Source organism: Saccopteryx bilineata, chromosome 3, assembly GCF_036850765.1.
Source record: "Saccopteryx bilineata isolate mSacBil1 chromosome 3, mSacBil1_pri_phased_curated, whole genome shotgun sequence".
Lineage (NCBI taxonomy): Eukaryota > Metazoa > Chordata > Mammalia > Chiroptera > Emballonuridae > Saccopteryx > Saccopteryx bilineata.
In genome coordinates, this window is record NC_089492.1 from 58,727,779 (window position 1) to 58,753,951 (window position 26,173).

General features: G+C 38.7%; 1 protein-coding gene and 1 long non-coding RNA gene across 3 annotated transcripts in view; one reads left to right on the top strand and one right to left on the bottom strand.

The window, feature by feature from the left end:
- CA8 (carbonic anhydrase 8) overlaps positions 1-23,963 on the bottom strand; it is a 118,363-nt gene extending 94,400 nt beyond the window's left edge. Inside the window, exons 1-2 of one of the 2 annotated variants that reach the window (XM_066266183.1) lie at positions 23,547-23,962; positions 22,193-22,384 (exon numbers count right to left, since the gene is read on the bottom strand). In XM_066266183.1, coding sequence (XP_066122280.1) covers positions 22,193-22,384; positions 23,547-23,646 — 292 coding nt within the window. In that variant the 5' untranslated portion in view covers positions 23,647-23,962. Of the gene's footprint in view, positions 1-22,192; positions 22,385-23,546 lie in introns of both variants that reach the window. The other variant, XM_066266184.1, reaches the window with a different exon arrangement.
- Positions 23,964-24,046: 83 nt separating this feature from the next.
- Positions 24,047-25,635, top strand: LOC136329654 (uncharacterized). Its single transcript, XR_010730233.1, has 2 exons — positions 24,047-24,174; positions 25,232-25,635. It is a non-coding gene; the product is annotated as an uncharacterized lncRNA (long non-coding RNA).
- Positions 25,636-26,173: the final 538 nt, after the last annotated feature.

The window sequence follows — 26,173 nt, forward strand, 5'->3', positions numbered from 1 at the left end:
CTAAGCAAAAATAAAGAGTGGCACTGTGAAATAAAGTTAATGTGAAATGGGAAAGAGGATTAAAAAATTTTCCCCAAAACCTCTTTATTCCATGCACTCAGCACGCACGCATGTGCATACATGCATACACACACACACAACACACATGTTTCTGAAGTTGCTACAGAGCAGCTGCTGGTACCTTCTTGTAAAAATGAATTTTATAACTGATGTTGACAGTGATTGCAGGAGATTAAATATATGTATATACCATATTTTTCACTCCGTAAGATGCACCTGACTGTAAGACACACCTAGGGTTTTAAGGAAGAGAATAAGAAAAAAAGTATTCTGAACCAAATGGTGTGTTAAAATATTTAATTAAAATACCGTATTTTTCACTCCATAGGGCTCACGGGCATTTTCCCATCCACTTTGGGGGGGGGGGGGAGTAAGTCTTATGGAGTGAAAAATACAGTACATATTTTTTTGTGTGTGTGAGTGTGTGTGTGTGTGTATATATATATATATATATATATATATATATATATATATATGCACACACATCCCTCCTGATCAATGCCTAATATATCTTTAACAAGAATGAAGCCTTTAGGCTGGAAAACAATACTCCAAGCAAATAACATCCAAAAAAAAGCAGGTGTAGCAATACTCATATCGGATAATGCTGACTACAAGACAGGAAAATTACTCAGAGACAAAAATGGCCATTTCATAATGGCTAAGGGGATACTGAATCAAGAAGACATAACAATTCTTAATATATATGCACCAAACCAAGGAGCACCAAAATATATAAGACAGCTACTTATTGATCTTAAAACAAAAACTGACAAAAATACAATCATACTTGGAGACCTCAATACACCGCTGACGGCTCTAGATCGGTCATCCAAACAGAGAATCAACAAAGACATAGTGGCCTTAAACAAAACACTAGAGCACCTAGATATGATAGACATCTACAGGACATTTCATCCCAAAGTGACTGAGTATACATTTTTCTCCAGTGTACATGGATCATTCTCAAGAACTGACCATATGTTGGGCCACAAAAACAACATCAGCAAATTCAGAAAAATTGAAGTTGTACCAAGCATATTTTCTGATCATAAAGCCTTGAAACTAGAATTCAACTGCAAAAAAGAGGAAAAAAATCCCACAAAAATGTGGAAACTAAACAACATACTTTTAAAAAATGAATGGGTCAAAGAAGAAATAAGTGCAGAGATCAAAAGATATATACAGACTAATGAAAATGACAATACGACATATCAGAATCTATGGGATGCAGCAAAAGCAGTGATAAGAGGGAAGTTCATATCGCTTCAGGCATATATGAACAAACAAGAGAGAGCCCAAGTGAACCACTTAACTTCCCACCTTAAGGAACTAGAAAAAGAAGAACAAAGACAACCCAAAACCAGCCGAAGAAAGGAAATAATAAAAATCAGAGCAGAAATAAATGAATTAGAGAACAGAAAAACTATAGAAAAAATTAATAGAACAAGGAGCTGGTTCTTTGAAAAGATCAACAAAATTGACAAACCCTTGGCAAGACTTACCAAGGAAAAAAGAGAAAGAACTCATATAAACAAAATCCAAAATGAAAGAGGAGAAATCACCACGGACACCGTAGATATACAAAGAATTATTGTAGAATACTATGAAAAACTTTATGCCACTAAATTCAACAACCTAGAAGAAATGGATAAATTCCTAGAACAATACAACCTTCCTAGATTGAGTCAAGAAGAAGCAGAAAGCCTAAACAGACCTATCAGTAGAGAAGAAATAGAAAAAACCATTAAAAACCTCCCCAAAAATAAAAGTCCAGGCCCAGACGGTTATACTAGTGAAATCTATCAAACATTCAAAGAAGACTTGGTTCCTATTCTACTCAAAGTCTTCCAAAAAATTGAAGAAGAAGCAATACTTCCAAACACATTTTATGAGGCCAACATAACCCTCATACCAAACCAGGCAAGGATGGCACAAAAAAAGAAAACTACAGACCAATATCTCTAATGAATACAGATGCTAAAATACTAAACAAAATACTAGCAAATAGAATACAACAACATATTAAAAAAATAATACATCATGATCAAGTGGGATTCATCCCAGAATCTCAAGGACGGTTCAACATACGTAAAACAGTTAACGTAATACACCATATCAACAAAACAAAGAACAAAAACCACATGATCTTATCAGTAGACGCAGAAAAGGCTTTTGATAAAATACAACACAATTTTATGTTTAAGACTCTCAACAAAATGGGTATAGAAGGAAAATATCTCAACATGATAAAGGCCATATATGATAAACCATCAGCTAACATCATATTAAATGTCACTAAACTCAAGGCTTTCCCCCTTAAATCAGGAACAAGACAGGGTTGTCCACTCTCTCCACTCTTATTTAATGTGGTACTAGAGGTTCTGGCCAGAGCAATCAGACAAGACAAAGAAATAAAAGGCATCCATATCGGAAAAGAAGAAGTAAAGGTATCACTTTTTGCAGATGATATGATCCTATACATCGAAAACCCCAAAGAATCCACAAAAAGACTACTAGAAACAATAAGCCAATACAGTAAGGTTGCAGGATACAAAATTAACATACAGAAGTCAATAGCCTTTCTATATGCCAACAATGAAACAACTGAGAAGGAACTCAAAAGAATAATCCCCTTCACAATTGCAACAAAAAAAATAAAATACTTAGGAATAAACATAACAAAGAATGTAAAGGACTTATATAATGAAAACTATAAACCATTGTTAAGGGAAATCGAAAAAGATATAATGAGATGGAAGAATATACCTTGTTCTTGGCTAGGAAGAATAAATATAATCAAGATGGCTATATTACCCAAAGCAATATACAAATTTAATGCAATTCCCATCAAACTTTCAATGACGTTTTTTAAAGAAATAGAGCAAAAAATCATCAGATTTATATGGATCTATAAAAAACCCCGAATAGCCAAAGCAATCCTAAAGAAAAAGAATGAAGCTGGGGGCATTACAATACCTGACTTCAAACTATATTATAGGGCCACGATAATCAAAACAGCATGGTATTGGCAGAAAAATAGACACTCAGACCAATGGAACAGAATAGAAAGTCCAGAAATAAAACCACATATATATAGTCAAATAATTTTTGATAAAGGGGCCAACAACACACAATGGAGAAAAGAAAGCCTCTTCAATAAATGGTGCTGGGAAAACTGGAAAGCCACATGCAAAAGAATGAAACTGGACTACAGTCTCTCCCCCTGTACAAAAATTAACTCAAAATGGATCAAAGATCTAAACATAAGACCTGAAACAATTAAGTACATAGAAGAAGACATAGGTACTCAACTCATAGACCTGGGTTTTAAAGAGCATTTTATGAATTTGACTCCACAGGCAAGAGAAGTGAAGGCAAAAATTAATGAATGGGACTACATCAGACTAAGAAGTTTTTGCTCAGCAAGAGAAACTGATAACAAAATAAACAGAAAGCCAACTAAATGGGAAATGATATTTTCAAACAACAGCTCAGATAAGGGCCTAATATCCAAAATATACAAAGAACTCATAAAACTCAACAACAAACAAACAATCCAATAAAAAAATGGGAAGAGGATATGAATAGACACTTCTCCCAGGAAGAAATAAAAATGGCCAACAGATATATGAAAAGATGCTCATCTTCTTTAGTTATTAGAGAAATGCAAATCAAAACGGCAATGAGATACCACCTCACACCTGTTCGATTAGCTGTTATTAGCAAGACAGGTAATAGCAAATGTTGGAGAGGCTGTGGAGAAAAATGAACCCTCATACACTGTTGGTGGGAATGTAAAGTAGTACAACCATTATGGAAGAAAGTATGGTGGTTCCTCAAAAAACTGAAAATAGAACTACCTTATGACCCAGCAATCCCTCTACTGGGTATATACCCCAAAAACTCAGAAACATTGATACGTAAAGACACATGCAGCCCCATGTTTATTGCAGCATTGTTCACAGTGGCTAGGACATGGAAACAACCAAAAAGCCCATCAATAGATGACTGGATAAAGAAGATGTGGCACATATATACTATGGAATACTACTCAGCCATAAGAAATGATGACATTGGAACATTTACAGCAAAATGGTGGGATATAGATAACATGATACGAAGCAAAATAAGTAAATCAGAAAAAACCAGGAACTGTATTATTCCATACGTAGGTGGGACATAATAGTGAAACTAAGAGACATTGATAAGAGTGTAGTGGTTACGGGGGGAGGGGGGAATGGGAGAGGGAAAGGGGGTGGGGAGGGGCACAAAGAAAACAAGATAGAAGGTGACAGAGGACAATCTGACTTTGGGTGGTGGGTATGCAACATAATTGAACAACAAGATAACCTGGACTTGTTATCTTTGAATATATGTATCCTGATTTATTGATGTCATCCCATTAAAAAAATAAAATTATTAAAAAAAAAAGAAATAAAAAAATAAAATCTGTTACTATAAAAAAAAAAAGAATGAAGCCTTTAGCTTGGCGGGGGGGGTGGGGGGAGTAAGTCTTATGGAGTGAAAAATACAGTACATATTTTTGTGTGTGTGTGTGTGTGTGTGTGTGTATATATATATATATGCACACATCCCTCCTGATCAATGCCTAATATATCTTTAACAAGAATGAAGCCTTTAGCTTAAAAGTAGGGGAGAGAATTTATATTTTAAACACCCTGGAAATTTAAATTCCACAGATTTCGACAAAGAGAAGTTCAAGGGCCACAGGGGTCCACTGATCACCTACACTGCACCAGACATGGTATTAAGTGTTTAAGGCACACTGATTCAGACAAAATCCCATGGTCTCGTGGATCTTACATTCTACTGGATGACAATGAGCACAAAGAAGGGAAGTATTTTGCCCAGGCCTGGCCACCAGGGAGAGGTGACAAAGAAGCAGCTTCCAGCCAGGAATCAGGCGCTGGGGACCTTTTACTTTTGCTGCAGATGAACAATCCAAAGTTAAATCACATGAAAACCATGTGACTATACAAATCCACAAAAAATGACAAAATACTGAATTCAGAATTTTATAAAATGCCAGGTAGGTATCACCTGTTCATTCTCTAAGAATGACTAAGGAAAGACTAAAAATAAATAGTAGCTCTGTTTTACTCACTAGGAAACATCTTCTTAAGGCATTTTTTTGCCTTTTTTTTTCTTTTATTTATTCATTTTAGAGAGTGGGGAGAGAGAGACAGAGAGGAGAGGGGGGAGGAGCAGGAAGCTTCAACTCCCATGTGTCATGACAGGGCAAGCCCAGAATTTCAAACCAGCGACCTCAGCATTCCAGGTCGACGCTTTATCTACTGCACCACCACAGGTCAGGAATATTTCTGCCTTTTTATAGCTTTTCTTTAAATAAGGAAACCAGTCATACCAAAGGGTATACATTTCTCCTATATTTTTGATTACCAAATTTTGCCAAGTGATATTTTGTCACCATATAGCAGGTTTATTACTTGTGATGTCACTAAGCTCAATAAATTTCTTTACAATGAAACCCATAGTGATGACATGCTGTACTTCCTTAGGATAACAAACTTGTGAGAAAATATAAAATACACCGATATCATTCTACTGCATCCATTTTCTTTAATTCTCTTCAATAGTCATGACCATATGCTTATGAGATATACAAAGAGCTCCTCCAAAATTTGAGAACCCCATAAAGACATGATACATATACATTTACCTAAATTTATCTAAGTTGCTATATCCTTTGCCAGATAGGTCAAAGGATGATGTTAATTAAGGAATATCTGTTTTCCTTATTTCAGTTAAGTTCAACACACACATTTTAAAATGGACTCCATGCCCTGAGCAGTAAGTTAATAAAAAGAATAACATTGTCATGGTGCTGGCAAGACATTTTCAATGCTTAAGGAACTGGACTTAATAGTTTAATACATTGCATCAGAAGAGTAAGGGAAAGTGCACAAGGCACAGGAGGATACCCAGCAAGGGCCAAGCCAAAACCAAGCGGCACCAGAAAGTCACGGAACTTTCCACGGGAGATGATAGCTGAACAAAGCCTGGAAGAAGAGGCTAAGAGAAGTGAGAAGGTGCATTCCAGCAGAGAGAAGAGGCTGAGAAAGGCTCAAAGATATGAGACAGCTTGAATGTGTTCCCAGAGAATAAAGTTAGAGGTTACCAATGGCCCAAGTCAGGACTCAGGATGTGAGCATCAGGAGGGGACCTGCAGTCCATGCTCAGGGGCTGGAGTTTAGCATGGAGGAAATCATCAATGAATTTTAAGCAGGAGACTAATATTTTTACATTTTAAAATATCACTCCATGTCTGCATGGATGGGGAACCAGCAAAGGACAAGCCTAACTAGTTAGAAAGCTGCTAAAGGAGCCAGGCAAAGATGGTGCGGCCAGGAGACAGAGCCTGCCATAGCCACGTGTCCAGCAAGGAGGGACGCCAACATTCATGGTCCCTGACGTGTCCCCTGAAAGATCCAAAGGCCCAAACAGTTCGTTCTCAGTAGGTCTAAAGATTTCATAGCCTCAGTTTAACTTTTAAGGAATCCCAAATGTTTTCAGAAGACATTCCAAAAAATAGTACTAATTAATTTGTTTAACGTTTAAAGTCTTAAGAGCAAAAATCAATGTTTACTGTATTTAGCTTTTAACTTACAGCTTCATATCATATTAAATAAGAAATATCATCAGCTCTTTTTTTTTTTTTTTTTCTGAAGCTGGAAATGGGGAGGCAGTCAGACTCCCGCATGCACCCGACCGGGATCCACCCGGCACGCCCACCAGGGGGCAATGCTCTGCCCATCCGGGGCGTCGCTCTGTCGCGACCAGAACCACTCTAGCGCCTGGGACAGAGGCCAAGAAGCCATCCCCAGTGCCCGGGCCATCTTTTGCTCCAATGGAGCCTCGGCTGCGGGAGGGGAAGAGAGAGACAGAGAGGAAGGAGAGGGGGAGGGGTGGAGAAGCAGACGGGCGCCTCTCCTGTGTGCCCTGGCCGGGAATCGAACCCGGGACTTCTGCACGCCAGGCCGACGCTCTACCACTGAGCCAACCGGCCAGGGCCATATCATCAGCTCTTAAAGGAAGAGGTAACATCAACAATATTGAGAGGTCTGTTATTCTGGCTCTTCATGAGCAAAATGAAGCAGGTTAACGCAACTGTTCAGATCATTCCAACCCCCCAAAGTTAGCAGGCTAACCATAAATATCATCATAAAGAAATTGAACCCTGACATTTTGTATAAACAACACAGTCTCTTCTTAAGTGAAAATAATTTTAAGATATTTTTGACACGTCATCTTTAAAACACAGTTATTAAGAAGCACTATAAATAGTTGCTATTTTTAAAAAGTATAATTAATAATAAAAATAATAATCTAGCTTAAAATTAATATGGATAATTATAAAAGGCCCAGAAGTAAAATTCTCTAATTAAGGTTTCTATAATAAGTGACAGTGAAGGGCACAAGTGACCTACCTTGATTAGCAATTTCTCCCATACCAATGGCCCTTTAAAAATGCCATTACCCTTAGCACACTGCATGTCGTCAGATGAAATGACAGTCTATTGCACAAGTTTGGGCAGTCTCATACTTTTTCATAACTTAAGTATCTATAACCACTCAGGCAAGAAATCTACAATAGTTATACTTTTACACGTAAGCTACTTTTTATATCCCAATAAGTATGTTCCATCTTAATCTATCTGTGTATACTAAAATGTTAAGATTCCTGCAGTACAGTGATTCCTGTGTCCCATAGAGACATAGTGTATGTAGAAGCTTTAATAAAATTCTGCAGTCAGGGACATAACAGGACCAGCAGTCTGGTCAGGTCCCACCTGCAGTGTGAACTTTGGCTCACCCCGACTGTAAGAGGCACTCTGCCACTCTGAAATGTCCTCAGAGCTGAAGGAGAAGATCAGTGACAGGATCCAAAATGAGGTCCAGTCACAGGGGCTCCACCCTACCCTCCCCCGACCCCAGTCCACATAACCAACCAATCACTGAAGTTCATAGATGACATCTCCAAAATCTCTCTCATGTCTTCCCTTCCTTCCCGCTGACATTGCCAACACAGTAGCTGCAGTCTTGGGAAACTGAATCTCAGCAGTAACCTGCAAACTGATTCCCAATTCCTCCCAGATCCCATCTTATTCAGTGCCGCCAGGTTAATTTTCCTAAAGCAACATGCTGATTATGACTTTATCCTACACAAAACAAAAATGGTTATACTCGGTAGACTTAGTTCAAGGTCCCTCGTGAATGTGCCCCAACACACCTTTCACATTCTATTAACCTCATTTGTCATGAAGGAAATTTTTTTCCCAGATGTACTTAAGGATGTACCTTTCCTGGGATGATCTCTAGACCTTCCCATATCCACATCTTTTTTGCATACTGCTTTCTCTTACCACACATCCCAATCTCCCAGATCCAAATACTATTCCCCCTTCAAGGATTACTGCAAATGTTACTTCCTCCCCAGACCCTTCCCTCAAAATTTCAGGCAAAATAATCTCCCCTCTACACCTAGTTTTCACAACCTACCACTGTAACCTTCTCGAGGGCAGAAATTGAGTGTGATTTATATTTACCTTTACCAAAGCATGGAACATCTTGCATAAGGTAAACCGAAGATTGCCAACTGCACCTTACAAACCAGATGAACCCAGTGACTGTGTTAGGTTCACAGGCCCTCATCTCCAGCTTTTCCTGACACATTAAACATCTGGTGAACCAGACGTGTTCTCTGCAGTTTGTTGGTTTCCCACAGTCCCCACCAGTCTCAACTGCCTCCTAACACTACACAGGAAGCAGAGGGTCAATAGCTATTTACAAGTTTTGCTCTCCTGGCTGCTTTCATTTATGGTACCTGCCTGGGTCTCAGAGATATGTTTGTAATTCTTGTAGTAAATGATCAATAAATAAGAATTAATGAATAAAAGACTATGTGGAACAATTGAAGGAACTAATAAATCTGAAAAGGAAACAGAAATGTTATAATATGATGAAGGGAGTCAACATTTTAAAGGATGTCATGTGAAAATACAATTATATTTGCCCAGAATTCCAAAATAGAAACAATGAGGACAATAGCAGAAATTTCGATCTTTGAAGTTACTCAAAAAGCAAAACGGGCCTCTTCAGTGAAGAATAAATGTCCTTTCCTGAGCTGAAAATGCTGAGAATGCCCAGCCATTTGCCAGAACTGAGACAGGAGGCTAGACTGGTGCCTGCCTGCCAGGGGCCATTCACTCAGGGAATCTATGACTTCAGCCCCTTTCCTAAACTCATGTGCTATCTTATTGAAAAACAGAACACTGAATCATGTAGCATGTAGTCTGTATGAGTGCACTGCTCATAGAATGCATGTTGGACAAGAGAAGGGGGTCAAGGAGGAGACTTTGAGAAACCCCATTATTGAAGGAAATGGAGAATAAAGAAACTGACAGAGAAAAGGCAGTCAAAATTGAGAAGAATCATCGGGAGGTAATGTAAAACAGAGACCAGCCTGAGGAGAGAATTCCTAAAAATTCCACTGTAAATAAGGATTTCAGGAGGGAAAGAGAGGCGGAGGAAGGTTAAGGAAGGTAGAAGGGGGATAGCTGGTGATGGAGGGAATCTTGACTTGAGATGGTGAACACACAATACAATATACAGATAATGTATTATAGTACTGTACACTTGAAACCTGTATAATTTTATTAACCAATGTCACGCCAATAAATTCAATTTAAAATTTTTTTAAATAAATGAATAAAACTATTTAAAAATAAAGGAAAGCACTCAACATAATTGTGTATTACTAAGCAAAAGAAGCCAAACTGAAAAGGCTGCGTACTATATGATTCCAATTGTATGAGATTCTGGAAAAGGCAAAACTATGGAGACAGTGAAGAGACCTGTGGTTGCCAGCAGTTGGAGAGAGGGAGGGAGGAACAGGCCGAGCACAGAGGACTTTAGGGCAGTGAGACTATACTGTACGACACCACAGTGATGGAAACATGTCACTGATCTGTTCAAACCCACAGAATGGACAACGTCAAAGCAAGCCCTAAGGTGCACTGATGATGAAGGGTCAATGCAGGCTCACCAACTATAACAAATGGACCACCCTGCTTACTCTCTGTCCTGTGGTCAGTAACCAGCCTCCTCCAACAACATGGTGAATTACGTTCAGAGGCAGATTTAATGGTGGGCACACTGGGTGCACACTCTGGGCCCCTACTTCTGAAGGGCCCTGCAAAAAAACACCAACTTTAGACTTTTTTCCAATGACACCAAGTTTGGTTTCATATATGCAATTTTAACATTAATAGTACAAAATAATGGCCCTGGCTGGTTGGCTCAGTGGTAGAGCGTTGGCCTGGCGTGCAGGAGTCCTGGGTTCAATTCCAGCCAGGGCACACAGGAGAAGCGCCCATCTGCTTCTCCACCCCTCCCCCCCTCCTTCCTCTCTGTCTCTCTCTTCCCCTCCCGCAGCCAAGGCTCCATTGGAGCAAAGTCGGCCCAGGTGCTGAGGATGGCTCTGTGGCCTCTGCCTCAGGCGCTAGAATGGCTCTGGTGGCAACAGAGCAATGCCCCAGATGGGTAGAGCATTGCTCCCTGGTGGGCGTGCCGGGTGGATCCCGGTCGGGCGCATGCGGGAGTCTGTCTGACTACCTCCCCGTTTCCAACTTCAGAAAAATACAAAAAAAAAAAAAATAGTACAAAATATTTTTTATTTATTTAAAAATATGGTTAACATGTATTTTTATTTTCCCTGTCTCTCTCTTTATTTAAGAGGCCCAATATTTTCTTCTGTGCCCGGGGCCTCAACCAACCTTAATCCACCTCTGATTATGTTACAATGACGTCCAGCAACTATATTCCTGCCCAAGTGCACAGAGCTGCTAAGCCACTTTGTAGACCCATTTCTACATAAGAACAATGAGCCACAGACCACTGGACATCTGAGGGAAACCTCCAATGGGAAAGAGAGCAAAACAAATAGAAGAAGGAACCCAGAATAAACAGACAAATGGAGGGAAAAGAAAAGATCAATACAGAAAAGAAGACAGATTCTGCGTTCATGAAATAAATGCTAGATGCTAGATCTTAAAAGTTAATACAATCCCTGGAATAAGCCCAACTTTTAAAAAATTAAAAATAACTACCAGAAGTGAAAAAGTCAATAGAAAATCTGAAAGATGTAAGTTGAGGAAGGCTAGAGAAAGTAAAAGAAAAAGAAAAAAAAGTAAGAGTTATAAAGGGGAAATAAAAGCATAGAAATAATATAAGAAAATTCCTGAAAAATCCTGATCAAAATGGCCCACCTAGTACCCAGCGCACGGAGTGAAAAAAAGAACCACACCAAAGCATACGGTTGTAAAATTTCAATGCAACAGCAATAAGAGGAAATAGTAAAAGCTTCTAGAGAGGAAAAAGGACACATAAAAGGGTTCACAAGCAGGATGGCACTAGATCTTATGACTGCAACACTGAAGGGCAGATGGTAACGTAGTGAGATCAAATATCTGAGGGCAAATACTTCCAGCCTGGGTTGCTTTACCCAGGCAAACTCCACTCAGGTGAGACACATGCAAACACAGAAGGTTTCCCAACGTGTACCCTCACATGCCCTTCCTCTCAAGAGCTTACTAGAAGATGAATGATGGAAAGGAATGCACCTCACAGCTCCCTAAAATGAGGGAACAACCCCACAAGAGGATGTCACGGCATCCAGGAAAGACAGTTGAACATGGGAGACAGGCAAAGAGACTTGCTGGGTTGAGACCCAGTCAGCCACAAGAGATGGCCACACAGCAGGCCCAGAGAGCAAGCGGAGGAGACCGGGGCAGGACTGAACGGAAGAGAGGCCGGGAAGGAGAACTCGATATGTCCCGGGAGATCGGCCATCTGTCAGAGAGCTTGAAAATGAAATCATGAAAGATACTTTAAAAACTAAATAAAAATACATTAACTCTAGGAATAAAACATATTATTCAATATAATCTCAGCCAGAAATAATAGTTATGCAATCATAATAATAAAAACACTGAGTATTCATTTAAATCAAAAATATAATTCAAGAATATGAGCAAAGGAGAGCAAAACCAAAATGCAACAGGGTAATAAGAGAACTAGCCCCATCTTCCAGAGTAGGAAGTTCATAGGTGTCTTAAATATCAAAGCATGACAGTATCATCCAGTTATTAAGAAGTACGGCAGTGACAGCAGGAGAAACAGCTAAGAGGTGAAAGTGATTGTCACCAGGACAAAAAGTTTTAGGTGGGAGGAGCAGGGTATGACCCAGAGGCAAAAAGAAAGACAGAACTAGTCAATCATTTAAAGTATCTCTGTATTCTATTTCGGTAAAGATAAAACGAATTAAGTAAATGAATGCTGGGGTGTTCAGGGCTTGCAGACTATTCCTTTAAGAAGCCTAAATATCCTAGAACAAATAAACTGCTCCAGACATGGAACTTTTTGTTAGTTTCTTTTAAGTTTGGAGAAACAATGAAGAAGAAATTATTACACTGGCAGACAGGAGATGGGGCATCTGAAGGAGTAACTTCTCCCCGAGGAGAGAGGACTAAAGGGTCTGCAATATGTGTATCCACAATAGGCCCAGACAGACAGACAGACAGCCCTTCCTCGGTGACCAGGGGTGGAGGATGGAGAAGACTCAATCAGCAAAGAAAGCTGCATGAGGAAAAAAACATACCTGTGGCCAAGACAGTGCTTGACAATCTCCTTTTTGAGGTGAGGCAGTAGGCCAAAGAAAATGTTTGAGAAGTTACCAGAAGAAAATGTTAACTTCAATTAGATCAAGTACATTTGATCTTAGAGCAGGATGGACACACGCTGTCTTAATTGATCATATTGGTACCAAGTCATTCCTCCCTGCTTCCGTAAAGCACCGTTATCATATTAACACTGGTATTTTAAAGAATTGTTTTTCTACTAAGCAATGAATCCTCAAGAACCATCATGTCCATTTGTATACAACCAACACTGACTCACAATAGTGTCTGATGTGAAATGCATTTTTGTTATATAGTAGATATAGAAATACTTTTTACCCAGAAGTACAAAAGCATGTCAAATACCAATACACATGTATTACATTAAAATGTTTTTATAGGCCAGAAGTCAGTATTCAGTAATTTCACTATATATATATATATATATATATATATAGAGAGAGAGAGAGAGAGAGACAGAGAGAGAGACAGAGAGAGAGACAGAGAGAGACAGAGAGAGAGAAACAGACGGGAAAGGAGAGGGATGAGATGCATCAACTTCTTGTGACACTTTAGTTGTTCTGAAATGAAGCAGCCGAGTTTACTTGCTCTAAAAGAAAGAGACTTTCAGCAGAACTTAATTTTTCTAAAAGACTTTCTACCCCTGGCCTTGAGGCTAGTTCTCCAGATTGTAGCCTTGGGATAGTTCTGCAAGGTTACAGATGTTCCCAGAATGTTTCACCCTGAATTAATCTTATAGATAAACATTGTAAAAGAGCTTGTTTCACTACTTTGTTCTACTGTTAGGCTTCCCCTCCTCCTCATTCCCCAATTAGTGTGTAATTTTGTCTTTAAAAGGGGGGCGGGGAGAGCGCATGATTTGAATGACTTAAGTCTCCTTGTTGTAGCCAACTTTGAATAAAAGACTCCTTTAAATTTGAACTTCAGTGTCGAGAAGGTCTGTATAGTCTCACTGGTTTCGCTATAACAGTTCATTGATTGCTTTCTCATAAGTGCCTTGATTGCGGGGGCTCCAGCTGAGTCAGTGAGCCTTTGCTCAAGCCGGTGACCTTGGGCTCTTGGGCTCAAGCCAGCAGCCATGAGTTTCTATCTATGATCCCTCACTCAAGTTGGCAACCTCCAGGTTTCAAAACTGGGTCCTCAGCATCTCAGATCGATGATGCTCTATCCACTGCGCCACCACCTGATCAGGCTTTACTATATATTTTTTAAATAATATATGTCCCATCATAGATAACTACCCCCAAACACTCTGACTTAAATTCAAATTTACTGAAGCTGTCTCTCTATGTACACAACCTAGAATCTGTTTTGGGTGATGCCCAACTTTGACCTTAGAACAGCAGGAAAGACTATGTGAATCTATGACTATCCTATGGATTCTAAATTAAAGCTCAGAAAAATTCACATCAATTAAAATCTATAGTTGGCAATCAATACCTGCCCAACCTAATAATTAATCCAAAGATTTTATGTCTTAAAATATCAAACTTATTGATCCAGAATTAATTTGAGTACAGCTGGTCTCTATTAAGGACTTTCTATTATTTCAACATATTCTCACTTTACATTCTTTCTAAAAGGGAAATAATAGTTACTATTCACTATGAATAGCATAATATTAATGTTAATTTTTAGAATTCTGCTTTACACTCCCGTACATTTAAGCTGAAAATTAATTTCCTTGGTAATTACCCAACACCTTTTCCACAAAATATTTCAGATCTATCTTACATAGGTTCAGATGGGGAGAAGGGAAGTTTAAATAAATAATTAGTTAATTAATAAAAGCAAGAACTTTGTTTGCTATTTCAATCCTTTGCTGAGTTTAGAGGATATTTTTGATTGCTATTATTTAAAATTCTTTTGTCATTAATATAGTAGAAAAAATAAACTTGACCATCTATCTTGAATGGCAGATAATTTCAATAAATTCTAATCTTTAGTTTTACAATGCAGTTAAGAATTATAAGTATCGGAGTGACGTCACGGAAATGGCGCCGTGAGCAGCGCGTCCAACAGCTCTCCCCTAAATCACAACAAATTTATCAACTAGAAACAGAAAAATTTATCCTCGGAGCATTCCGGAGTTCCACACAAACTGATAGTAAAAGGACTGTTATCACTTCAATCTGAGAGACGAGGGTGTGGAGGAATCTACCTCAGGAACGTTCTTTCAAACCGCAAGGAAGTGCACCTGTGTGCTATCAATAAGACCACCCTCAGATGCCGATAAGAAAGAGGAAATCGAATATTATGGATACAAAAGAAAGAGAGGTAACACAAATAGATGTGGAAAAATCTATGGAGAAAAGACTTAACATATTGGAAGCCTTGGAGCTAAATGACAGAGAATTTAAAATAGAAATCTTAAAAATACTCAGAGAGATACAAGAAAACACAGAAAGGCAATACAGGGAGATCAGAAAACAACTCAATGAACACAAAGAATATATTACCAAGGAAATTGAAACTATAAAAACAAATCAAACAGAAATGAAAAACTCAATTCACGAGCTGAAAAACGAGGTAACAAGCTTAGCTAACAAAACAGCCCAGATTGAAGATAGGATTAGTGAAATAGAAGACAAACAACTTGAGGCACAACAGAGAGAAGAAGAAAGAGACTCAAAAATAATAAAAAATGAGAAAGCCCTACAGGAATTGTCTGACTCCATCAGAAAGAATAACATAAGAATAATAGGTATATCAGAGGGAGAAGAGAAAGAAAATGGAATGGAGAATATACTCAAACAAATAACAGACGAGAACTTCCCAAGTCTGTGGAAGGAACTAAAGCCTCAAATTCAAGAAGCAAACAGAACACCAAGTTTTCTTAACCCCAACAAACCCACTCCAAGGCACATCATAATAAAGATGACACAAACCAATGACAAAGAAAAAATTCTCAAGGCAGCCAGGGAAAAGAAGAGTACAACATATAAAGGAAGGCCTATTAGATTATCATCAGATTTCTCAGCAGAAACTCTACAAGCTAGAAGAGAGTGGACCCCAATATTTAAAGCCCTGAAAGAGAGGAACTTTCAGCCAAGAATACTATACCCATCAAAGCTATCCTTCAAGTATGAAGGAGATATAAAAACATTCACAAATACAGAAAAGATGAGAGAATTTATCAACAGAAAGCCCCCACTCCAGGAAATACTAAAGGGGGTTTTCCAACCAGATTCAAAGAACAAAAGAAAACAACACCACAAGTAACAGCTCCACCAAGAACACAATAAAACCAAACTTAAACTGTGACAACAAAGGAAAAAAGGGGGGGAGAGGATGGAGATTAACAGTAGCAAAGGATGATGAAGTGCAGAAATACTTATAAGATAGGGTACTACAATGAATATGGTAGGTACCCTTTTCATTACTTAATGGTAACCACCCTTAAAAAAACCACCACAAAAACACTTGACTTAAAAAAGGTAGCAACAGAGGAAAGAAGTATGGAACACAAACAAACAAAAACAAATGATAGAAAAACAAAAGAGAAGAATCAAACTAGATACAAAACTAACAGAAAGCAATTTATAAAATGGCAGTAGGGAACCCACAAGTGTCAATAATTACACTAAATGTAAATGGATTAAACTTACCAATACAAAGACACAGAGTAGCAGAATGGATTAAAAAAGAAAATCCAACTATATGCTGCCTACAAGAAACACATCTAAGCAACAAGGATAAAAACAAATTCAAAGTGAAAGGCTGGAAAACAATACTCCAAGCAAACAACACCCAAAAAAAAGCAGGCGTAGCAATACTCATATCTAATAATGCTGACTACAAGACAGAAAAAGTACTCAGAGACAAAAATGGTCATTTCATAATGATTAAGGGGAAGTTGAATCAAGAAGACATAACAATCCTTAATATATATGCACCAAACCAAGGAGCACCAAAATATATAAGACAGCTACTTATTGACCTTAAAACAAAAACTAACAAAAATACAATCATACTTGGAGACCTCAATACACCGCTGACGGCTCTAGATCGGTCATCCAAACAGAGAATCAATAAAGATATAGTGGCCTTAAACGAAATACTAGAACACCTGGATATGATAGACATCTACAGGACACTTCATCCCAAAGCGACAGAGTATACATTTTTCTCTAGTGTACATGGAACATTCTCAAGAATTGACCATATGTTGGGCCACAAAGACAACATCAGCAAATTTAGAAAAATTGAAATTGTACCAAGCATATTTTCTGATCATAAAGCCTTGAAACTAGAATTCAACTGCAAAAAAGAGGGGGAAAAACCCACAAAAATGTGGAAACTAAACAACATACTTCTAAAAAATGAATGGGTCAAAGAAGAAATAAGCGCAGAAATCAAAAGATATATACAGACAAATGAAAATGACAATACGACATATCAGAATCTCTGGGATGCAGCAAAAGCAGTAATAAGAGGAAAGTTCATATCACTTCAGGCCTATATGAACAAACAAGAGAGAGCCGAAGTAAACCACTTAACTTCACACCTTAAGGAACTAGAAAAAGAAGAACAAAGACAACCCAAAACCAGCGGAAGAAAGGAGATAATAAAAATCAGAGCAGAAATAAATTAAATAGAGAACAGAAAAACTATAGAAAAAATCAATAAAACAAGGAGCTGGTTCTTTGAAAAGATCAACAAAATTGACAAACCCTTGGCAAGACTTACCAAGGAAAAAAGACACAGGACTCAAATAAATAAAATCCAAAATGAAAGAGGAGAGATCACCACAGACATCATAGATATACAAAGAATTATTGTAGAATACTATGAAAAATTATATGCCACCAAATACAACAATCTAGAAGAAATGGATAAATTCCTAGAACAATACAACCTTCCTAGACTGAGTCATGAAGAAGCAGAAAGCCTAAACAGACCAATCAGCAGGGAGGAAATAGAAAAAACTATTAAAAATCTCCCCAAAAATAAAAGTCCAGGCCCAGACGGTTATACTAGTGAATTCTATCAAACATTCAAAGAAGACTTGGTTCCTATTCTACTCAAAGTCTTCCAAAAAATTGAAGAAGAAGCAATACTTCCAAACACATTTTATGAGGCCAACATAACCCTCATACCAAAACCTGGCAAGGATGGAACAAAGAAAGAAAACTACAGACCAATATCTCTAATGAATACAGATGCTAAAATACTAAACAAAATACTGGCAAACCGAATACAACAACATATTAAAAAAATAATACATCATGATCAAGTGGGATTCATCCCAGAATCTCAAGGATGGTTCAACATACGCAAAACGGTTAACGTAATACACCATATCAACAAAACAAAGAACAAAAACCACATGATCTTATCAATAGATGCAGAAAAGGCTTTTGATAAAATACAACACAATTTTATGTTTAAGACTCTCAACAAAATGGGTATAGAAGGAAAATATCTCAACATGATAAAGGCCATATATGATAAACCATCAGCCAACATCCTATTAAACGGCATAAAACTGAGGACTTTCTACCTTAAATCAGGAACAAGACAGGGTTGTCCACTCTCTCCACTCTTATTCAACGTGGTGCTAGAAGTTCTGGCCAGAGCAATCAGACAAGACAAAGAAATAAAAGGCATCCATATCGGAAAAGAAGAAGTAAAGCTATCACTTTTTGCTGATGATATGATCCTATACATCGAAAACCCGAAGGACTCCACAAAAAGATTATTAGAAACAATAAACCAATACAGTAAGGTCGCAGGATACAAAATTAACATACAAAAGTCCATAGCCTTTCTATATGCCAACAATGAAATATTAGAAAACGAACTCAAAAAAATAATCCCCTTCACGATTGCAACAAAAAAAATAAAATACCTAGGAATAAACATAACAAAGAATGTAAAGGACCTATATAATGAAAATTACAAAGCATTGTTAAGGGAAATCGAAAAAGATACAATGAGATGGAAAAATATTCCTTGTTCTTGGATAGGAAGAATAAATATAATCAAAATGGCCATATTACCCAAAGCAATATACAAATTTAATGCAATTCCCATCAAAATCCCTATGAGATTTTTTAAAGAAATGGAACAAAAAATCATCAGATTTATATGGAACTATAAAAAACCCCGAATAGCCAAAACAATCCTAAGGAAAAAGAATGAAGCTGGGGGCATTACAATACCTGACTTCAAACTATATTATAGGGCCACGATAATCAAAACAGCATGGTATTGGCAGAAAAATAGACACTCAGACCAATGGAACAGAATAGAAAGCCCAGAAATAAAACCACATATATATGGTCAAATAATCTTTGATAAAGGGGCCAACAACACACAATGGAGAAAAGAAAGCCTCTTCAACAAATGGTGTTGGGAAAACTGGAAAGCCACATGCAAAAGAATGAAACTTGACTACAGCCTGTCCCCGTGTACTAAAATTAATTCAAAATGGATCAAAGACCTAAATATAAGACCTGAAACAATAAAGTACATAGAAGAAGACATAGGTACTAAAATCATGGACCTGGGTTTTAAAGAACATTTTATGAACTTGACTCCAATGGCAAGAGAAGTGAAGGCAAAGATAAATGAATGGGACTACATCAGAATTAAAAGTTTTTGCTCAATTTTATGAACTTGACTCCAATGGCAAGAGAAGTGAAGGCAAAAATTAATGAATGGGACTACATCAGACTAAGAAGTTTTTGCTCAGCAAGAGAAACTGATAACAAAATAAACAGAAAGCCAACTAAATGGAAAATGATATTTTCAAACAACAGCTCAGATAAGGGCCTAATATCCAAAATATACAAAGAACTCATAAAACTCAACAACAAACAAACAAACAACCCCATAAAAAAATGGGAAGAGGACATGAACAGACACTTCTCCCAGGAAGAAATACAAATGGCCAACAGATATATGAAAAGATGCTCATCTTCTTTAGCTATTAGAGAAATGCAAATCAAAACAGCAATGAGATACCACCTCACACCTGTTCGATTAGCTATTATTAGCAAGACAGGTAATAGCAAATGTTGGAGAGGCTGTGGAGAAAAAGGAACCCTCATACACTGTTGGTGGGAATGTAAAGTAGTACAACCATTATGGAAGAAAGTATGGTGGTTCCTCAAAAAACTGAAAATAGAACTACCTTATGACCCAGCAATCCCTCTACTGGGTATATACCCCAAAAACTCAGAAACATTGATACGTAAAGACACATGCAGCCCCATGTTTATTGCAGCATTGTTCACAGTGGCCAGGACATGGAAACAACCAAAAAGCCCGTCAATAGATGACTGGATAAAGAAGATGTGGCACATATACACTATGGAATACTACTCAGCCATAAGAAATGATGACATCGGAACATTTACAGCAAAATGGTGGGATCTAGATAACATGATACGAAGCGAAATAAGTAAATCAGAAAAAACCAGGAACTGCATTATTCCATACGTAGGTGGGACATAAAAGTGAAACTAAGAGACATTGATAAGAGTGTGGTGGTTATGGGGGGGAGGCGGGAATGGGAGAGGGAAAGGGGGAGGGGGAGGGGCACAAAGAAAACAAGATAGAAGGTGACAGAGGACAATCTGACTTTGGGTGACGGGTATGCATCATAATTGAATGACAAGATACCCTGGTCTTGTTATCTTTGAATATATGTATCCTGATTTATTGATGTCACCCCATTAAAAAAATAAAATTATTAAAAAAAAAAAAAAAGAAAGGGAGAGGACCCAAATAAATAAAATGAAGAATGAAAGAGGAGAGGTAACAACTGACACAAAAGAAATACAAAGTATTTTAGGAAAATATTACAAACAACTATATGCCAAGAAATTAGACAATCTGATGAAATGAATAAATTTTTAGAAACATAAAATTTTCCAAAACTGAATCAGGAAATATCAGATAATTTGAATAGACAAATTATGAGTGAAATTCCAACAGTAATAAAATAACTTGCAACAAAGAAAAAAAAAAAAGTTTTTGCTCAGCAAGAGAAACTGATATCAAAATAAACAGACAGCCAACTATATGGGAACTGATATTTTCAAACGACAGCTCAGATAAGGGCCTAATATCCAAAATTTACAAAGAACTCATAAAACTCAACAACAAACAAACAAACAATCCAATAAAAAAATGGGAAGAGGACATGAACAGACACTTCTCCCAGGAAGAAATACGAATGGCCAACAGATATATGAAAAGATGCTCAGCTTCATTAGTTATTAGAGAAATGCAAATCAAAACTACAATGAGATACCACCTCACTCCTGTTAGATTAGCTATTATCTACAAGACGGGTAATAGCAAATGTTGGAGAGGCTGTGGAGAAAAAGGAACCCTCATTCACTGTTGGTGGGACTGTAAAGTAGTACAACCATTATGGAGGAAAGTATGGTGGTTCCTCAAAAAACTGAAAATAGAACTACCTTATGACCCAGCAATCCCTCTACTGGGTATATACCCCAAAACCTCAGAAACATTGATACGTGAAGACACATGTAGCCCCATGTTCATTGCAGCACTGTTCACAGTGGCCAAGACATGGAAACAACCAAAAAGCCCTTCAATAGAAGACTGGATAAAGAAGATGTGGCACATATACACTATGGAATACTACTCAGCCATAAGAAATGATGACATCAGATCATTTACAGCAAAATGGTGGGATCTTGATAATATTATAAGGAGTGAAATAAGTAAATCAGAAAAAAACAAGAACTACATGATTCCATACATTGGTGGAACATAAAAATGAGACTAAGAGACATGGACAAGAGTGTGGTGGTTACCAAGGGTGGGGGGGGAGGGAGGACATGGGAGGGAGGGAGGGAGAGAGTTAGGGGGAGGGGGAGGGGCACAGAGAACTAGATAGAGGGTGACGGAGGACAATCTGACTTTGGGCGAGGGGTTTGCAACATAATTTGATGACAAAATAACCTAGACATGTTTTCTTTGAATATATGTACCCTGATTTATTAATGTCATCCCATTACCATTAATAAAAATTTATAAAAAAAAAATAAAAAAAGAATTATAAGTATCTAAATGATTTAAGCTAATCAGCAATTTAGGACAAAATGCAAATTGATACACCTGTGTATAGCTTCCCACAAATTCCACAAGGTGACCAACTAAGATTATTAGAATAACATCATACAACGTAGATCAACCAAACTGACATATTCATTATTTCATCCTATTATCCTTTCAAAAATGTTTCAAAAAATATTTCCCAAAGATGCATTTTATATTACATAAAGGTACCTGACAATGGAGCTATGTTAGTTCTACCTTTAAGGTCATACAAGCTAAATGAGAATTCAGTAGCTCCAAGATGACTTTAAGTTTACAAGAGCATGCAAAGAAAGCATTTCCTAAAGTACCTGATTTTGACTTCAGGATAACCTGAATGGTATGTCCATCATTGGTGACTTCACAGTCTCGGCAGACCACATAATTTGGTGAAAGGCGGACATCCAGCAGTGTAGGGTCATATCTAGCTTCTCTTGAATTCAGGTTAATGGGAGACTGGTATTCCCCATTAGCATCAGGAAACACCAAGCCCCATTCAACACCTAAGAAAAAAAGAAAGCGCATTTATATCAAGTTAAAAGAGTTATGGTAAAATTTAATGTGCTTAAACACTGTTTATAATCCTTGACATTCTTAAAAGGGTTATGACTACCATTTCTATAAGATATGGTAAATGTGTATAAATTTTTCATTCATATTTTTAATAAACTAGTACTATCAAATATCACATACATGTTCCTGAGCTAACAGAACATTCTGTTTGTATTTTTCCACATAGATGTAATAACTTATGACTAAGAAATCTAGGTCACCTTTAAGTGATTAGAAAGAAACAGTACCACAAAAATTTCCTCTGCTCATCAGTTCAATTATGTGCAGTACTTGGGAAATACTGTGACTCTCAGCATGTTTAGTGAGAACCCCAAACCTGATGCTAGTGAATAAACACTTCTTATCTTAACGCAAGTAGCTTTTTGTAGTGTTCATATGTACATGTACACATGCCATACATATATACTCTTTCCATATTTTTATAATTAAAATTATAAATTCTACATTTTTTTTCAACAGATGTAGGCAACATGAACACCAGTGGTTGGCTCTATTAAAAGTCCTACATCTTGAGAGAGAAATTTAGGAATCTAAACTTTTTAAAAAGTTGACTCCCTTTTCACTAAGCCCACTGATCCAGCCTGACATTTAGGACATGTCTGGAGAGAGCTGAGCTTTGTTAGGTGTCCTTCAGGAAAAGAGTAGAGACAGAAATACTTTTCTCCCACCAGGGTTCTTATAGCAAGCAAGAAACTAACAGTTTCATTAACACTGTGCTCTCAAGGTGTTGAGTAAAAGGTAACGCTGCTCCCCTTAGCTGCTCCGCAGACAAGAAATGTCACAGCCACAGCTTTAAAGCTTGCCTTCCGGCTGGAGGCAGGTGCCAACAGCTGCGGGACAGGGCGGTCAGGCTCCCCAACGCGAACGCAGGTGGCACGCCCGCCGGCTCCCTCTGCTGCGCCTTTCTGCCCCGAACCGGGCAGGGGAATGGGGAAGTGACAGAGACCCACGTGGGAAAGCCACACGGCGGAGGTGCTCGGAGCGCATAAGGGCAGCGGCGCGCAGAGTCTCGCACTGGGCCGGACACAGGAGACGCGCAGCCCCCGAGGCGCCGTCCCAAGACAAGGGCCACCTCAACGTGCGGCGGTTTACCTTCTTCGTAGCCCCACTCCACACCCTCCTCTTCTTCCTCCTCATCATCCTCCTTCTCCGGGAAGGCGACGGAATCTTCGATGAAGCTCAAGTCAGCCATGGGGAGGTCGTGGGTCCTCTCGGCTCTCTGGCTGGCGAAGCCTGCGCCCCTGCAGGGCAAGAGGGCAGAGGTGGGAGTGTGAGCGCGTGGAAGTGCGCGAGTGCGAGCACGTGGGAGTGGTGGCACGCGAGCGTGTGAGCGCGAGTGTGAGCGCACGTGAATTAATGTGAGCGCGCGTGGTGAAAGCAGTGTGGATGCGTGTGTGTGTGCGTGTAAGGGTGAGCGCGCGTGCTAGCGGTTGGGCGTGGAGCCCAGAATTCTCGGGCGTCCGGCGCGGTGAGAGCTGGCTGAGTCCCGGCGGAGCGCGGGGGAAACAGCAGCTCGTGGAGCCCGAGTTGACGAATTATAAACCCGGCGGGGGCGTGTCTGGCATGTGAGGAACCGCCCCCTTGGCTGGGTGGCCGGGGCACCCGGGGGAGGACCGCAGAAAAGGCCCTGGGGCTACCGCGCAGGAACAGCGGAAACCAGTGGTCCGCTCTTCGGCCCGCCGTCGCTGCCCCTGCTGCGTCCGCCTGCGGTCAGAGCCCCGTGAGTCATCAGGGTCTGCCCTTGGGACCCCTGTGGGCAGCGGCCAGGGCCTTTCACCTTGAACTTATTTTCATCCTAACTCCAAGAAATACCAGAAAGAAAGAAAGAAAGAAAGAAAGAAAGAAAGAAAGAAAGGGGGTGGAGGAGGAGAGGGATGGACTGCCTAGCATAGGAGAGAAGAGAGGGCTGAAAGACTGCGTAACAAACTGAGGATCGTTTACCCACTCCGAATCTTTATTATTGAGTATTCACTTTCTAATTCGCTCTGCAACACAGTGGAAACGTGTATGGAAAACTTCCAAGAAACTTGTTCCTAAAACCATTTAAGAAAAAAATATATTTCAAATCAAGAATAGTGAATTGCAATAAAGTGCATTTGTTTTTAGTTTCAGACCTAGGGTGCTGCTGTGTACACAGCTCCTGATCACCTAATGAAATCGTGTAAATAATGAAATGCACACATTGCATAACAAACAAGAACTTTCCTGATCCAGGGAGTGGCTTTGTTACCTCTTAAACGTGCCTCCCAATCCAGTGTTAAAGACTTCAGCCCCAGTTCCAGCGCGTTTTAAAAGTTTTAGCCAATAATCCCTGACCGGGTTAATACCATATTTTTAGAAGATATCTGTGTATAAGAAACTCAGATTTGGACCTTCAGTAAAATTTGTTTTCATATGCTTTGTGCGTTTACTAAAATGTTCATTAGCATTTTGAATAGAGAATTTCTAAATCACGCAGTCTTTATAAAAGCTTAATTCCTCATACAAGGACAGAGATGCTGGGGGGGGGGGGTATGGGGGTTCTGTGGTTCACTGCCTGCTCAGCCTCCCCCTTTCTTAAAAAGAAAAACAAACAAACAAACAAACAAAAACTTCACGGGGTACTAGAAATTTCTCCGTAAAGCGGATTGGGACTGAAAGGAGGGGAAATCCAATCAATCTGTCATTTTCTAGCATGTTTAGCAAAATCAGTGAAACTACTGGTCAACTTAAGCTCTGAGGACAATCTGTGGGTTTCATTTAATTCAACTACTATAATTTCTTTTTCTCCTTAACAGGACGCCAGAAAGTCCACCATTGAGAGGACTGAGCCACAATCTGAGAGAAACTGAATTTGTTCTTCACTCACCGCCTTCTGAGAGTTCTTCAGTGATGACTTTCTCTCTTCTGCACCTCAGTGAGCCAGAGCTGGACAGAAGTAGACATCTGTCCTAAAGCTGCAGCTGTTAAATATATATAAGAAAAGCTACCCCAAACATCAACCACTTCCCTCAGAAATTCTTCTAAAAGGAACATTTCATTTTTCTCCTTTCATGAAAACTTTTCCAGAATCTAGAAAGTTTTATAAACTTGCTTTTAAAAATATGTCCCTGTATTAATCAAATGCTACAGCTAAAGGAAGGGAGAGGACACATGCCAGCCCAGTGGAAGGTTCCATAATAAAATCTTTTTGCCACCCTGAGCCCATCACCAATGGTCATTTCTCTCTGCCCCCAAATGTACATAGATGATACATTGTAGCCATTGTGTGACCACCAACTGCATTTAAAACATCACATGAATTATAGAGATGTTTACCAAATCAAAGGACAGCAAAATCACCATGGCAAAAAACTCTATTTTCCATGAGTAAATGGTGTGCCGTATTTATAGCAGATAGGCTGAAAGACTGAATTGTTAATACTGAATTTTGCAGTTAACAATAATTTTGCATGTAGCCAGCAATGAATCACCATTCATAAATGCAGTTAACTAGACAAACATGTTTATCCACATTTTTCTCTCTGAATTTTTCAATGTCATGTGTATAATGTAACTCCTCTCAAGCCTAGGGTACCCTGTCCAGCAACATATGAGCCATTCTACCATTCATCCAAATATTCTATTAACAGCCTTAATTGCTTTGAGACTGTGTGCTTCAAATTTCTGCTAATTAATAGCACCTTAAGACCTTCTCTTCTCAAGTCCCTGTACTATATTATCACTAAAGATGGAATTTC